Source organism: Falco punctatus (assembly GCF_963210335.1).
Source record: "Falco punctatus genome assembly, chromosome: 4".
In the NCBI taxonomy this organism is placed as follows: domain Eukaryota; kingdom Metazoa; phylum Chordata; class Aves; order Falconiformes; family Falconidae; genus Falco; species Falco punctatus.
Genome location: NC_137583.1, coordinates 18,942,051 through 18,957,640, shown reverse-complemented (window position 1 = coordinate 18,957,640; position 15,590 = coordinate 18,942,051). Strand labels below are relative to the sequence as shown.

The 15,590-nt window shown below is 42.7% G+C and overlaps 1 protein-coding gene across 7 annotated transcripts in view; it reads right to left on the bottom strand.

Annotated features, from left to right (window-relative positions):
• Nucleotides 1-15,590, bottom strand: part of MITF (melanocyte inducing transcription factor) — a 110,337-nt gene that overhangs the window by 4,234 nt on the left and 90,513 nt on the right. For 5 of the 7 annotated variants that reach the window (XM_080383143.1, XM_080383145.1, XM_080383148.1 and 2 more), the window contains 5 exons: nt 14,591-14,686; nt 8,640-8,757; nt 5,422-5,496; nt 4,335-4,410; nt 2,559-2,706 (listed from right to left, as the gene is read on the bottom strand). In XM_080383143.1, coding sequence (XP_080239269.1) covers nt 2,559-2,706; nt 4,335-4,410; nt 5,422-5,496; nt 8,640-8,757; nt 14,591-14,686 — 513 coding nt within the window. The remainder of the gene's footprint in view (nt 1-2,558; nt 2,707-4,334; nt 4,411-5,421; nt 5,497-8,639; nt 8,758-14,590; nt 14,687-15,590) is intronic. The other 2 variants (XM_080383144.1, XM_080383149.1) reach the window with 1 other exon arrangement.

Below are 15,590 nucleotides of genomic sequence, written 5' to 3'. Positions count from 1 at the left end.
CTTGTACATGTCTGCCCTGCGGATTTTCACCTGAACATTAGCCTCTTGCAGAGGTGGGTGAACACCAGCCCATATAGGTTTGTCACACTTCTCAGAACCTACCCCAGAGCCAAACCCCAGCACCCTGCAGGACAGAGAGGGCCGAGGGCCTCTGCTCACAGCAGTGCCATGGCAGGCAAGTTCGGCATCAGGTCAGGTGAGGAAACCATTTAAAAGTACGGGGGGAGGGAAAGAAAGAAATAGCAGAAGCATACACTGAAGGTATAGTATATCTACACGATGCTTGTCATTTCCTGGTGAGCCACTGGAAAGGATATTTCTCATTCTACAAGTCTGGCAGAGCTGGAAGAGGTCAGCCAAAACTCAGCAACACTATTCCTGCACTGAAAAATTATAGGCAAGTCAGAGGAAGGCTTTAGACTTCACACACAGCCAGGATTCTTTGAATCTTGATGAGACATTTAAATCCCACCTTCACATTTAGTCATATAGATGCACTTGACTGAAGACAGAAAACACGAGAATTCACTTACATGCCCCTTCTCAAGTGCAGCAGGAAGAGAGACGTTTTGCTTCTACTTATGCATTGTATTAGGCAATCACAATCACTGTTGTGATTGTACCATTCCTGGATATTCCTGTCACTGAGGCTGATTAACAACCTTTTTTCCATTTTCAAGCTAAGACAACAAGCTTGCAACAGCACGCTGCATGATCTACGGGGAAGGTGGAACAAGGAAACACTTTTTCCATCAGCTAATGTGCCAAAATCAGGAGTTCCTTATTCTGTGCTTAATCAGAACCAACGCAAAAAGGGAAAAAACAGACTGTAGGAGGTTACTTGCTGCCAGATGTTCTGTCCATTTTTCAAGGGTCTGGTTTTTATGTTATTTTGATTGAAGAAGGAGCCAGAGCAGATGGATAATGCAAGGGAAGATGAAAGATGCCTAAAAAGTGTTCTTAGCTTTGAAATACTACTGCCTGATGTTGCTCTGCAGAAGGGTTGCGCAATTTTATCGTTTCACTCTAGCAAACAGATTGCTCAATAAAGTAAAAAGATTGCACTGAAGCTCAACTCAGCCTGTTCTATTTTAAAGCTGTTTACTTCCACACTTGACTCTCAGGTATTTCTAGCTTCATTATCTACTTTGTGGATTAGCTGTGCTGTGGTTCAGGGGTCTCCTGACACAGCTGCCAGCCTGGCGCACTGCAGCCAGCAGGCAAAGTTCAGTTGTTCGCACCGCAGGTGAACAGCAACATGAGAATATCTGGGACATCTCCGTCTGCATGCTATACGTTCCTATACCCAATTCTAAATACACTTCTTTAATTACCCTTCTGCGGAGAGGGGTGGATATCCAGCTGTCTTTGCCCACCTGGAGAACAGGACTGACGACAGAAGCTGTGTAGGCTGTGGAGCTAAGGTTTCCTATCCAGCTTGAGGTGAAGGCAAAGGAATGAATTAGAAAAAAATGAGTTTTCACCCCTAAATATCTGTGTGATACAGGCTGTTGGGAACCTGGGTGACTAACAAGGCAACAACCCGTGCAGAAAACATATTCATGCCACCTACTGCTTTTCATTGTTGAGGAGAACCGTTTTGCAGTCCTACAGACTCAAGGCACAAGGAAGACGGGCAACCATAGCTCCTCAGACAGCAAAGGCAGCTCAACATCCATAGCTTTTGGCTCTCTGGCCAAAACTCTTGGAGCCCTCACATTAGGTGTGCTTCTCTGCAACTGCTCTCAAACAAGCCGGGGCAGCCTCAACATTAAATACAGCTGCCAGTCCCCCAGGATACCTACGAGGTACTCGAGACACAGTGCTGCAGCGTCTCACAGCACTGCCCACCCCGCACATGCTGTCCTGTGAGCGGTGTTTACCCTCCACCAGAAAGCAGATGATTCCTGCAGAGCGCTAAGGGGAGGCTGACAGAGAAGAAATGAGATCAGATGTAGAAGACTGCAACCTGCAGAGCTTCTCTGACAGACAGGGCCTAGATTGGTCCCCACACAGTTTAGAAAATCCATAAAAAAACCAAGATGATTTAGTTTGCTGCCATTCATCCAAAACTGCTTCAGAAGAAAAGAAAACAAGCACAAAAGCTACAGGTCAAAAAAGTTCCACAATCAAGACAACTGAAGCGAACATACTCCTAAACAGCTGAACTTAATTTCATCACTATCAACAAACAGATGATACATGAAGTCCCAATGCTTTAGGTGTGGCACCCAGGAAAACATATTACCATATAAAACTTTTTTATAGTATGGTTTGCAACTTATGTTGGCTATGGTAGAACAAAAACAGACCAGCCATAAGTGCTTCACCGGTGTTGGGATTTGATTTTACTTTGTTTAAAAAAACCAAACAAAACTACTAAAGTATCCTGGGGTTTTTTTCCCAGAAAAATCTCTGCGAACCTCTCAGCATTGGTCACCATTCATTAAAACAGTGGTTCCTTCTAACCCACATTCCTACAAACAAGCTTCAGTCACCATTATTTGCAGTCATGCACTGCAACATCAAGAGCATTTGCAGCTTATTTATCAGCAAACCTGTATTCTGAGCAGCAGGTGCCTGTTGGCATGTTCCAGCTTCTTCTGTCTGTTCTCAAGCTCCTTTGTGCGTTGCTGTTCTCTTTGCAGCTTACGGATGTAGTCCACTGATGCTTTCAGAATAGTTCCCTTATTCCAGCGCATATCCCTTTGAAATCAACACAAAAGGAACAGTTAAGGCTCTCGGGGAGACTTTATTTTATAGTCATTACCTTCCCATTAGCAGCTATGATTACACCTCGTACATACGCAACACCTGGCTAGTATTTATTCCAAGTTGATAAATACAAAAGGCATTTGAAATGCACTAGTGGGGGCCAGAGGGTGGGAGCTGGGAAGTGGACTGCAGCCAGCCCTGGCACAGGTGAAGGACACTGAGCAGCCCGCCCCCCCGGGGCCACCCCCTGCCTTCTGCACAATTTGGGCCCAGCACCGCGCAGAGTGACTGCAGACCAGGGCTCCTTTCACTGCCTTACGGCAAGGCTGCAAGAGAGCAACAACAGAGCCCCCCAAGGCTCCCGGCAAGCACGGCACGGCTTGCTGGCGGGGCAATGCCCGATTTCGGCTGGGGAACTAAAAGGACCATGTCTGACCTGGTGCTTCTGTGCGAGAGCCTTTGGCTCCCGAGAAGCAGCAGGCAGCGGTTCTCCTGGGGGCACTGTGCCACAGCTGTGGTTCGCTGGGGAGAGAAGAGCCCAATGCAGCAGCATATTCTGGTGTTTTAAACTTAAAACTCTGGATAAAATACAAGTGCCACACTACAGCCTAGGGGCAATGGTTCCTCAGTCAGCTGACAGGTGGCTCCCATACTGCTTCTCCCATATTATTCCTCCCACGCTCGCTTTAGAGAGAAAGGCTGCTTGTGTCATCTTCCCCCACATTATACTTTAAATAAAATGAAAATGTACTGCAGACTATCAGACCAAAGATCTACCTGCCCCATAGGCTGATACTTGCCTTCAAGGAAGCTAAAGGGCCTCTCTGAAGAGTGGCCATGAGCTGCTCCATGAGCAACCGCCTCAAAATAATGCAAACTCTTCCCAAACACATCACAGGGCATTGATTCAGATTTAAGTGAGACTTTCAAGCTCCAGAGCAAGGCGGGGTGGCAAGGGTGGGGGTGTCCTTGCTATTAAATGACCGTTGGGAAAATGTTAAGACAATTTAGTAGCAGTAAAATTACTTAGAAGAACTACTGGGAAATTACTACAAACACTGGCAAATTATCAGTGAACAGACACACAGCTATGCTCTCTCCTTATTTTTCTTGGAGGGAAGGGGAATATGATGGCTTCCCAGATGAAGTGCCTTCCATTTTCACAGAAAGAGGGACTGGCTCTGTCTTGCCGAGCAATGACATGTAATACATCACACGAATCCTTCAGCGAGACGAGTAGCCGGGCAGCCAGCTAAGCAGCAAGACCAGACTAAGGTTTTGCATCCTGACAACTCTGCTCCCTAGCCCCAGCCCTGCCGAAGCACAGCGTCCTGCAGGATGCTAAGCCGCTGCACAACAGTACGGCGACTGTTTTGTGATAGAAATCATCAAATTAATATAAACTTAAGCAAGTTCTGAAAGGGAAAAAATAAACCCCAAAACAATCTTCAAAAAAAATATAATGGAACCCTCAAGCTTTTCTACAGTCATGGAATGCCAAGATCATTTAATAAAACTCAGGATTTTTTTTCTTTTTGGTAAATTCTTTTTCTCCACTAGGGTTTGGTTTTATTCTCTTAATCTTCCTCCCACAGTCTCCTTGGGCACCATATACTTACGGGTCATTTGACTTGGGTATCAAAGTGCCTAGTTCTTTTATACGATCATTAATATTAAATCTTCTTCTTCGTTCAACTTTAGGAAAAACAGCACAAAGTTACAAGTAATATTCACACTTAATTACAACATATAAAGTATTTTATCAAATATTTTTTTAAGCACCACTGAAATGTTCACCTGAAGCTTAAAATCCAGTGACAAGGTAATTTACTTTGCTCTCCTACGCATGGACACACTAAGACAGAAGTTCTGCCTATATTGTAAAAATGTGGGACTGGTGAAGTGGCAAAGTTAAACTGAGACTAAAAAACAGGATGGCGGTGTTAGCATAGGACTCAACTGACAAATGAGTGTTTTCCTAGGGAAAAGCATCACAGGCAAATTCAGAGACAAAAAATTTAGAATCCCAAGGAAATTCTGAAGCAGGAAAAGGGACAAACTGTATAGTCTCTTCTTTGTTCTTCCAGGTGCAACATTTAGAAGATCCAAAAGTCAAATTTAAACACCAATTTTCCTGCATTAGCTTTTCATGCTATGGAAACTGCTTCTGAATAGCTCAAGACATGAAGTAGTTCCTTTTTTCTAGTAATACAAAGTATAAAAGGACACTTTAAAGATCCTTTAAGTCATAAGATGCTAATTATTTTATTAAAATATTTTTTTCCAAATTGGAAATACCTGTTCCTTTCAAAAATTGAATTTATAATATTGCCACACTGAGGATGCACACTGATGTTTGAAGTCACAAACTGACTTCAGATTAATTTTGGAAAAAAGAAGGCAAAATTGTGCAAGGTGGATTTGTTGAAAGCAACTGGATCAAATGTTGTTCCCAGTAATGCCATTGTTGAAAACCATCCATTCACTTGGCTTATTGAAAAAAATAAAAATAGTTTAATGTTCAATAGTAGATTTAAGCACACATTTCACAAGAACTCGAGATACTTGATCTATGAGCACAACATAATGAACTGGTACTGCATACAACATGCAGTGTCTCATTCAGATTTAAACACCAGCATTCGAACACTTAATGCCCAAAATCATTGCTAAAACTGGCGCAAAATGCAAAGAACAAAAACTTACTCAAGTTGTGATTGTCTTTCTTTTGCCTCTCCTTAGCCAACGCTCTCGCTTCTGACTCTGTAGGGAAAATACATGCTGTGCATGTGAATGAAGTAATTAGAATTAAAATAATTCAAACACAACGTTTCAGTCTGTGAAATATTTGCGCAGGAAGCCTGATCGATATTTGTCAAACCAATTACTACAGCCATTCCGGTGAGCGAGAAGGGCCTGTAACATCAAGCTGAGACTGCCAAAACACAGCGCTGACGTTGAACTTCACCCCTGCGCCCACAGAGCATCTCTTCCCACACTTCCCATACTGACTTCCATGACGTGAACGTTTCCCACGGAGGCCCTGATTCAGCAAGGTATTTGAGGACAACAAACTGCTGAAATCCAACATACCTTCTCCTGCACGTACATGCAGCCAGCACGCTTACGTACCACGCAGCGGCTGAACCAGAGGAACAGCATGCTTCCTGCATTGCTACCAGCGCAGGATGTGAAGCAGTCAGGAGTCAGAGGCTCTGCTCACCGGAATTAAGGCTACATCCTTCAGTGGCATGTGCACACACATCACCACAAGGCTCAAGGTATAACTTAAGTGACCTATTAAAAATACTGTATTTTCCAGCCACGTTAACTGCTCTTATTATATGAAAAAAAGATGAGAAATTCAACGCCTTTATTAGCAGTAACGTTAGAAAACAATGGTCCTGGCTTCAGGAAAAGCAGAAGGAAAAATAATGACAACTATGCTGCACATCAGTTGCCTCCTCAACTCAGAACTGCTCTTAACTTTGCTCCATACATTTATTATCAGACTCCGGCCCACAGCAATTCAGGCAAAAGCATACGTAACTCATTATTTTTTGTTCTCATTTGATGTTACATTTCTCAAGGAATTTCAGCTATTTTCATGTTTGCTCTAACCCTTTTGATTTTTGAAAAAGGTGAAGTTATTACTCCTTGCCCTGCTGCATTTAAATCTCAAAAGCAGCAAGTATTATTTAGTTTCACAGTAAGTCAGTAAGGAAGAATGATTATCACACGATCCATTATGGATCAAAAACCTCTTACTGGCTCCAATAGGTTATTTTTTTTATTATTCCTGTGTTATTTTATTTTTAAGCAATATGGATTATGGCCCACCCAATTCAAATTAACAGATGATAAGGGTTTCCCCTGGAGTACTGGAAGGTTAGTACTTCATTGCTTAGAATATACAGCTCCAGCAATATTAGGCAGTATAGCAAGACACAGCCTCTTCTTCGTTAGCCTCCCAAAGGATCCCAAAAAAAGTTTGGGAGATCATTGCATGTCTTAATGAAATTTGTGATTAACCTAACATTGCCTCACGAAACAAATACAATGTTTGTAAAGCCAAAACTGATAGAAACCACACTCCTGGTGAGCAGGATTCCCATTAAATGCTTCAGTAACTACAGCTGAGAACTCCCAATGATCATCAACATCAAATGCTGGGGTAGCAGATATTTTTTTTTTTTTTTTTTGGGGGGGGGGGGGGGGTGTGTGTCTTCATCATTGTGATATTTATACAGTAGGATGAAGAGAAGTTTCTGACAAATGACAGATTTAAATATTGCAAGGTCTCTCCAGCCTAGCTCCCACAGCAAAATTAGGAAATTGAGAACTAAAAGTGTACAAAGGCTTGGCTAGATCAGTGTCAAAGCGACTGCTGTTAAATCTGAGTTTAATTCCTAAACCTCTCCTAAATTAAATGCAAGCTGCTAGCATATATTTTGAACAGAAAAAGCACTCACCTAAATTTTTTCTGCATATGGGTGAGTGTAGCATATAGACATTTAACTTAGTTCACGTTTATTCTGATGACCTGAGGACTTCCATAAGACCACTTCACTCACTTCTTTCCCCCTCTCTTTCTGCCTTCTTTGCCTGAAGTCTTAACACAACCATCTGGAGCAAAATGATCTAGCGTGGACATCCAAGCAGCTGGATGTGTAGTTTGCAGTCTATGGCTACCTTTAACTTCCTATAAGCAGGGCAATGAAACTGTCTGTGATGCAGGACTTTGAGTTCTCATCCCCTCCCACCCTCCTCTTCACAAAGCTCCATCGCTGTACAAGCTTTTCATTTTCTAGCAGCCACAAATCACTGTGCACTTTGTGTGTCTTCGTTTGGTGCTGAACTCAAATTTTGTACAGTCATATATGTGCAAATATCCACCAACTCAGACATGTGGCATTTCCTCCTGAGAAGCTGACTCCACTCCTGGGCTATTAAAACTGCTCTACTTAAACTAATTCCTGCCTAGAACCTGCTTTGCAACTGAGTCAGCCTGTGAGTTTTCACAACAGAAACCCAGAAAGATGACAGTCAAGAAACTATGCCTCTACCATACTGCATGCAGTACGGCTCCCTGGTGGCCTTAAGGATAGCCATTTCTGGGTATTCAGGTGATTTTGCCATCAGTTCTACGATGGATCTCCATTTGTTCATCCTGCAGACAAGCTTACCTTGCATACTGTACCCTACATGTGGTTATACCCTTTCAAGAGAAGTAGCACAGCAAAAATAAAACATGCTTGAGAATACAAAACTTCTTATTCCTTCCTTCTAACTGTTTAGCTTCTGTACACACGTGCTTGAGAGAAAGGCTTTTAATGTCCTGCCTCCCTCCCCCTGCCTGCCACGGCTTATTGCACTGCTGGGGGAACTGACACAAGAAAGTTGAAGAATACTTCATTTTCACCTTAATTTAAGAGATGCAGATTCTTTGAGTACCTGATTTTATGTTTTCTAGGATCTAGGTTGCCCATTCTTCATAATTCAATAGATTTGTTCATTACCGCCCTCCTCTACTAAAGCCTCAACACGTAGCATTCCTTGACATGAATCCCACGGAGACTCCAGATGTGAAATTGTTAAAGTTTGGTGTTGACAGAGCAAACAATAAGCCCAAACTAGAAAACAGCTCTGCAAGAGATGCACGGAAGCTTCCTATGACACCACGTTCTCAATATGCAGACTTGACTATAACAACTAGGGACTTGAACTTGTCACAGTGAACACACACAAACCTACACATGAACACAACTGCATGACAGGCCAGTGAATTTGCTAAAAAATGGTCTACAAGCAAAAAGTAACTATTTATCCATAAATTCTTGCTCATAACAGAAATTATGTCCAATATCACCTGAATTCAAAACAATTACAGTACTACTCCAAGGTGGTATTTTAGACTTATTTACCTGTGAGCTCCCTTTTTATATTAGGAAGATTAGCTGGACATGAGTTGCTGATGTTCAGTCCTGGAGGAGGCATGCTTTGGTTGCCATAAAGGTCAATCAAATTGCCAGACACGGGCAACTGGAAAAGACAAACAAGGGAAAGGATCATTTTTTTTGCCCTGATGAAAGGCTTTGTACAGAAGAACGGAGTTTGGATCTGCCAAGAAATCTGTACTCTTTTCAATGTGGAAACAGATTGTGTAATAAAGTCAGCAAAAGTCACCTATACGTACAGGCACAAGGAATATAACACCTACACTGGGAAAATTCTGTCCTCTCTCCTCGAGAGTACGCAGACAGAGAACATGCAGAAGAGGTAACACACTGACAATATTGCTGTATGGCTGCTCCTCATTTTTCAGTGAAACTATTACACCTGTACCCCCAGCATTTCTCTTACTCAAAACACCTGAAAGCCTACAGAACTCCCCTGGAGGAAGCACCCCTTCTTCCAGGAATACGTGAGTCAAAGTACTTAGCAAGTTATCACATGCTTGAGGAAGAAACACTGTATTAATCAACCACATTTTTCATGTGATTTGAAAGCTACCTACACAGAAAACATTTAAGCTTACTTCAACTTGGTTCTCGCCTTACATAACAAGAACACGCATCAGTAGGAGGAAGATTATTTTTACATCAAGTTTCCTCAATTACTTGTTCATTCTGCTATTCTTATTTAGATGTGTTTAAGCAAGGAGATTTATACAGAAATAGGATAGTATTTCAACAAGACTTAGCAAAGCTATCCCTTTAAATTGAAACACATTTAAACAAGTTTACATTTATCCTGAGTGGATTATTTTACCCATCTCTTCTTTGTTTCCAAACCAGGTTTTGGAAAGACAGGTATAAAACACTGATCTCTTATCTCTTATCATTGTTGTTGCAAAGAAAACACATCCCTCCAAGACACTGATCTTGCAGAGATCAGGGTAAGTATTAACACTCATGCAAATAATGCTGTCGAATACAATAGAGTGAGTCACAGCCTGGACTATTAAACTCCTACGGATGGTCCTTGCCAGACAGGGACCTAAGAGTATTTCTCTGCCATCTGGAGCTACTGTAAGGAGCAAAGTTGATATGCATCCACTAAAGTACCACCAGCTAAAGCCAAGCTGATACTTGTCTTGAACAGATGGTGGCCGACAGAGTCCCCCCCGACTCAATCTTCAAGTGATACAGGAAAAATATAACTGAATTCTCACCGAGTTTCAGCTTTACAGTTCCTTGCCCTCCCCTTAGGTCTTGAATACAATATTAAAAAACAAAAAACAAAACACAAAACCACACACACAACAAAAATACCCAAAAAAAAACAAAACAAAAGGAACATCTATAATAAAGCTAAAGTCACAGCTGTCCATCACAGAACATGGTCCCAGCTGTGACCCACCCATGTTAATGTCGGGGTGACCACTCACCCTCACTGCTCTACAAGGCTGACCCTTTTATCTTTTGGCCCCCCAAATACATCCATGACACTGGCACAGCAACAGCGTCATACACCCTTCTGACTTGGATGTGCTTTTTCTATTCATGCTCCTAAGCATGGGGAGAACACAAAGACAGTGTTTGTAGTAGAGGGACTTGAAGTTCAAAACCAGACATGTGAAACCTAATCAGGAATTTTAGAGAATAAAAAAAAATAAGTTAAAAAAATCAGAAATCTAGAAACTAGCATCTCAAGCCTTGGTAAAGCAGCTAGGTTATAATGAAACATGGAGAACAGTTAAGGTCACTAAGCTGCTTCCTTTACTGGTGGGCCTCGCTTGTTACAAGTTTGTGGTTTTGTTGTCATCGTCCCCTTTCCCTAAAGGTGTCAACACTGTGCCAGATTTCCAGAAGTACACAGGACCCGTGTGAGCAACCACTGCAGAAGGGGGCAGTAACACGGGCAGCAGCTGCTGGACATGCACACTGCAGTCTTGCAGCAGCTGCAAGCACCAGAGGAACCCAACCATGAGCTGTTTGCAACCACAGGAGCACAAGCAGTGCTGATGTAGCATTAGCTAAATGAAGGAAGATGAAGGGAGAAATTTGCACAGCTGCTAGATATTGCAGGTTTGCATGTTCATCAAGGAAATTTACATTAGAGGTAGATGCCAACAGTCTCAGTTTAAATCAGTGATCCATAAGCAAAGAGACTGACGGATTTCTTTGACTACTTTTCCCAGCAAGTTGAACTCCACAGGTTAAAGCTTCAGTTTTAACTTTTTACTACGAGCATGACTACATGCATGGTCCACACTCAGTATGAGCCCCTGAGAGGCCTCTTCTCCAGGACAGCTGCAAGTCACAACTTTGGGACTAACTTTAGCCAATTCCTTTCAAATGAAAAAAGTAAAGTGCGTGCTCATCTCACATGGCTAAAATACCCACAATTAAAGAAAAGTTAAAACTGAGGCACATCCTCTGTTTACGATTATATTCCAAGTCCCAGAGGAATAAAATCAGTGGACTTGTAAGGCAAGACCAATCATCATCTTTAGCGCAGAGTTTAGGGAACTGGAAAGGGGAGAGGACCCCAATGCTGAGGGCACTGATTTCAGATGGACGAGTCAGTAAAACTGTGAGCACAGAAAAGCAGCCACAAAGGCTGAAATGGGGAAAAAAAAAAAAAAAAAAACCACCAACCCAAAACAAAACACAAACACACACAGAAGGGGCTTATAGTGTGAACAACTCATCAACAGCTAGGCATTTATTCTTCCTATTGGAAGAAAATTAAACATTTTTTTTGCAAACATTTCAAATCTTATCTATTAAGATAGTTAATAGATCCCTTTCCCCAAATAAAAAGAGAAGGGAAAACATTCAAAACTCCCACGACCATTTCATTGGGAAGATCGAGCCTCAAAAATTTGAGAAAGACAGAATTTCCTGGTGCTAAAGATGCTCCTTCCCTGTCTTTTTCAAACTCTACTACGTTTCCAATCTAAATATGCTTTCCTTAAAGTTTTCCTAGCCACTCCTGGCTAAGAAGAAATTTAAATGCAGCATCACTGTAACAAAGTAAAGGATGTAAACAAAGGTAGAATGGCTTATGCCAGGCTTAGCTTGTTACCTACCTTGAAAGAGTATGGTACAAATGTCGTCACTTGTGAGATTTCATTTTTCTAGGTTTCACAAGGTACACAAGCATCCCAAGAAAAACAAATTTCAGCCTTCCTATCACTTTGGATCTCTTTTTTTTTTTTTTTTTTTTTTTTTTAAATAGCTGCTTTTATATAACAGACATTTCAAACATGGTAATTATTACTCCAGATTCGTCACAGCGTACATTTCAGGGGAGTCTGAGACTTTCCTTTCTCCTCCACTACTCCAACAAAATAAGCCCCCACATTCAGGTCATTGGGCCTTGGTATAAAAGTCACTGAGACACCAGCCGTGTGATCAGCAAGGCTGTTTTTAAGGAATCGGTGCACACCGGAATGAGTTCGTTACACAGCTCATGCAGCCTACAGCGGACTGTGCTGTTCCCTTACCTACAAGCCCACGCTCAGCAACAGTCCCTGAACTAAGACTCCTTTCCACTTCTGGAGTTTAACGTCCACAGGGAAGTCACATTCAGAAGCAGAGCTACACATGCCCACACAACTTTCCATGTCAGATTCTTGCTAGAATTGATTAGTTGGATGAATTGTTGTCATCTCAACTCAGCATACAAGAGTACTTTACACAGCATCTAGCAATTCAATTCCTAGGTCCTATCTACACAGAAAACCCTGTGGGCAAACCAGCGACTATTTTGTGATACCTTTCACCACAGAAGCAAAGCCAGTTAACTTGTAACCAAATACCGAAGTTTACAAACACTTCCATAAGCAGTTGATTGCAACAAAACCTGTTCATTCAAGAGGTACTTGGAAACTTCCCTTAGCTCGCTCTACACAGAAATCTCTGATTTTGCTTAACAAATAAGTACTAGTACCAAATGTAACGAACCAGTCCTTTTGTTCTTTGTTGGTTATGGAACAATAACAGCCTTTGTCAAAATCTCAGCACAGCTATTTATAGGTTGCGTCTCTTTAGAAACCATTTCTTCTCGATTTCTTCCACCTCTACTTAGCTCAGTCTACAGATATTAATTCCTTGTTAGTAAAATGTTGTGTGTTTTAAAGAGCTAAATCCTGTTCCAAAAGCGTCCGCCACATCAGGTTCATTTTTTTCGTCAAACCAGTTGCTGGAAAACATGGTTTCATTTCCATCTTTTCAACACTGGTACTAGGTTAATTCAGAGACTGAACTATGCCTTTCGCCTCCAGCAATTTAAATGTATTAGTAAAGACATCTTAATTCTATTGTTTTATATCCTTATTTTACAGACTTAACCACATGAAGTGGGCAATTTCTGAAATTTCACAGATGTGGATCAGGCAGTCTTTACAAGGCTTATAAACGCAGCAAGCAGGAGGAATGCAGACTACCCTAAATATTGACCACATGGACTCCTTGCACCAAAAGAGTACAGAGTACCATTATGTCCTTGCCTACAAGCAAAGAGCCACTGCTGGGGTCCCTGTGGAATGAGAGGAAGAAAAGCACAGAGAAATCCAAATCCCTTCTAATGTAATGGTGCTGATTTCTAACGTAACGGATCCTAATCCAATGGAAAGTCAGAGAAAGGGCTCTAGAGGAAACTTATCCCTCAAAAAAAAAAAAGTAACTACCCTGAAAAATGGTATTTTTCAAGGGTTTTCCAGTCAAATTCCAGGATAGATGCACTTTTCAAGCCATGTTAGATTGAAGAGAAATTCATTCTTTCCGGTAGGACTCTGCAGTCCTTTCTCTGTCTGCTCAAAGGGCGCTACTTACAAAGGGATGCTAGTGGGCCGCTTCCTGCGGCGTGCACCACGTCTCCAAGAGGGCTGTGGGAATCTGCGGGAGCGCAGGACTAGGTTAACATGACATCAGACAACTACTGTCAGCAAACGTAAATCTATACTACAAAACTGATGCTATGTGGTAAGCTGTAAATTTTGGCACTAGATAAAAAAGAAACAGACGCCAGCACTGGCAGACATCTACTCAGCCAGATCTAACAGCACTTAAGCCTAAGGCAAAAAATTCACTGGAGCTACCCGCCACAGAAGATCAAAATGAGATTATGCCACAAGTACGATTACATTAATGCTCGCAGCAATGTGAAACAGCAAACAGGAACAGCAACTCGGAGGTAACCTGCGCCTTCCCCTCGCTCACTGACTTTCACACCCCTGTTCCTGTCTTTTGTCACCGGCTTCCTATGTCTGCTCCCCCTATTCAGCTTTTAAGCTTCTTTATTCCTTCCCCTTTTGTTTGTTTTGGAGGTTGTTTTTTGGGGATTTTTTCTCCCCCTAAATTTTGTAACATCTTTGCTGTTGTCTAGCTAGAGACTTCTCTCCACTTGAAATCAGGTTAAGCTAAAGTTAAGATGTTAGAGCTAAAAGTTAAACTAGAGCATCTCCGACAGGGATGCTAACACATGCTTAAGTATGGCATACAATTTCTTACTTGAACATGATGAGATAGAGGAACTTGGGGTTCTGGAGGATCTTCCTAGGCTTTCTGAATCCAAGTAGGATGTCCATGGTGATCTTTAATATCAATGGGTCTGAGGCCACTGCTGTAAGCCCAGTTCACTCCTCTGTTACGATCTCCTCACCGACTAACTCGACTTGGAAATAGGAAAAGCAAAATTGTCCTTTGCATTCCCTCAACCTGATTCTAAAGCTTGCCTTTTTAAATCCACGTTTTCCATTAAAACTGTATATCTTCAGCTCTTCAAACAAAAACTAATTACACCCTGTGGGACAATACAATAACTACTTAATTGCTCAGAAGAAAAGTCGTGCTACAGTTTTGCATTCTCTCAAGGAAAGACAATTTTACTTAAGAGGGAAACCAGAAGGAAAGGACTGTTGTACCGTATTTGCCATTTGCAGGGCTGGGTCCATCAAGCCAAGGATTTCTTCATTGTAACTTGACTCCAGACTAATAATGTCATCAATCACGTCATCCATCTGCAGCAGAAAAGGTGGACAAAGGAAAACGCCACAGTTATCAGTCCCACTAAGACACAGAGGCATGACCAAGCCCTCCAGCCACGTGCCGGCTCCCTGCAGCACGGCCCGGGCAGAGGTGCCTGTGCAGTTCTGCCACGCTCCAAACCCAGCCCCTCGGCCAAGGTCCCCGCTATCCAACCAGGACAGTCCGGTCATGACATGGCTGAGGCTTCACGGTCCAACCCACCCCTCCCACCAGCAGCTACCCTGCGCTGCCTGCCCACGGGCACACCATTCCTCCCAGGAACAGCGGGCGAGATGGCTCCTGCAGAACGAGCTACGCCAAGGACGCGACTCCCCATCCCCGTGCGGCACTGCCTCTCTACCCGCCACATCCTTCCTCTAGCTGTGGGGTCAAAACCTGCATGCAAACAGGAACACTCGAGTCCCTGACACCTGAAAGGGAAGGAGAGGGGACAACTGCTTGCTGGGTGACAGGCTGCCCACCCTTAACAACAGAATCCATTGGATTCATAACCCTCATGCACCCTCTCCCAGGGAGCACCACTCCAGAGCAGCTCGGAGATGATTTTGGGTGGTGCAAGCCATCTTCTTTCTAGGGCTGGGCCGGGAGGCACCTCCATGGGCTCCTGCATAGTGAGGAGAAACAGAGCCCTCCAGAGCACCCACACAGGTGCTTCAAACCGTCCTGCAAGATTGGCTATTTCCTTTTCGCTCACTATAAATATGGAGCTTAAGTGACAGACATATACAAAATCAGTGCATAATGTTGATGGTAGAAATAGTAGTGTACAGGATTTTTGTATCAGCTCCAGAAAGTGTGATCAGAATTACACTGACTGGAAGAGAGGGCAAGGAAGGAACTAACAGTTACAGCCCATATCCAGAGTTTTGTTACCAG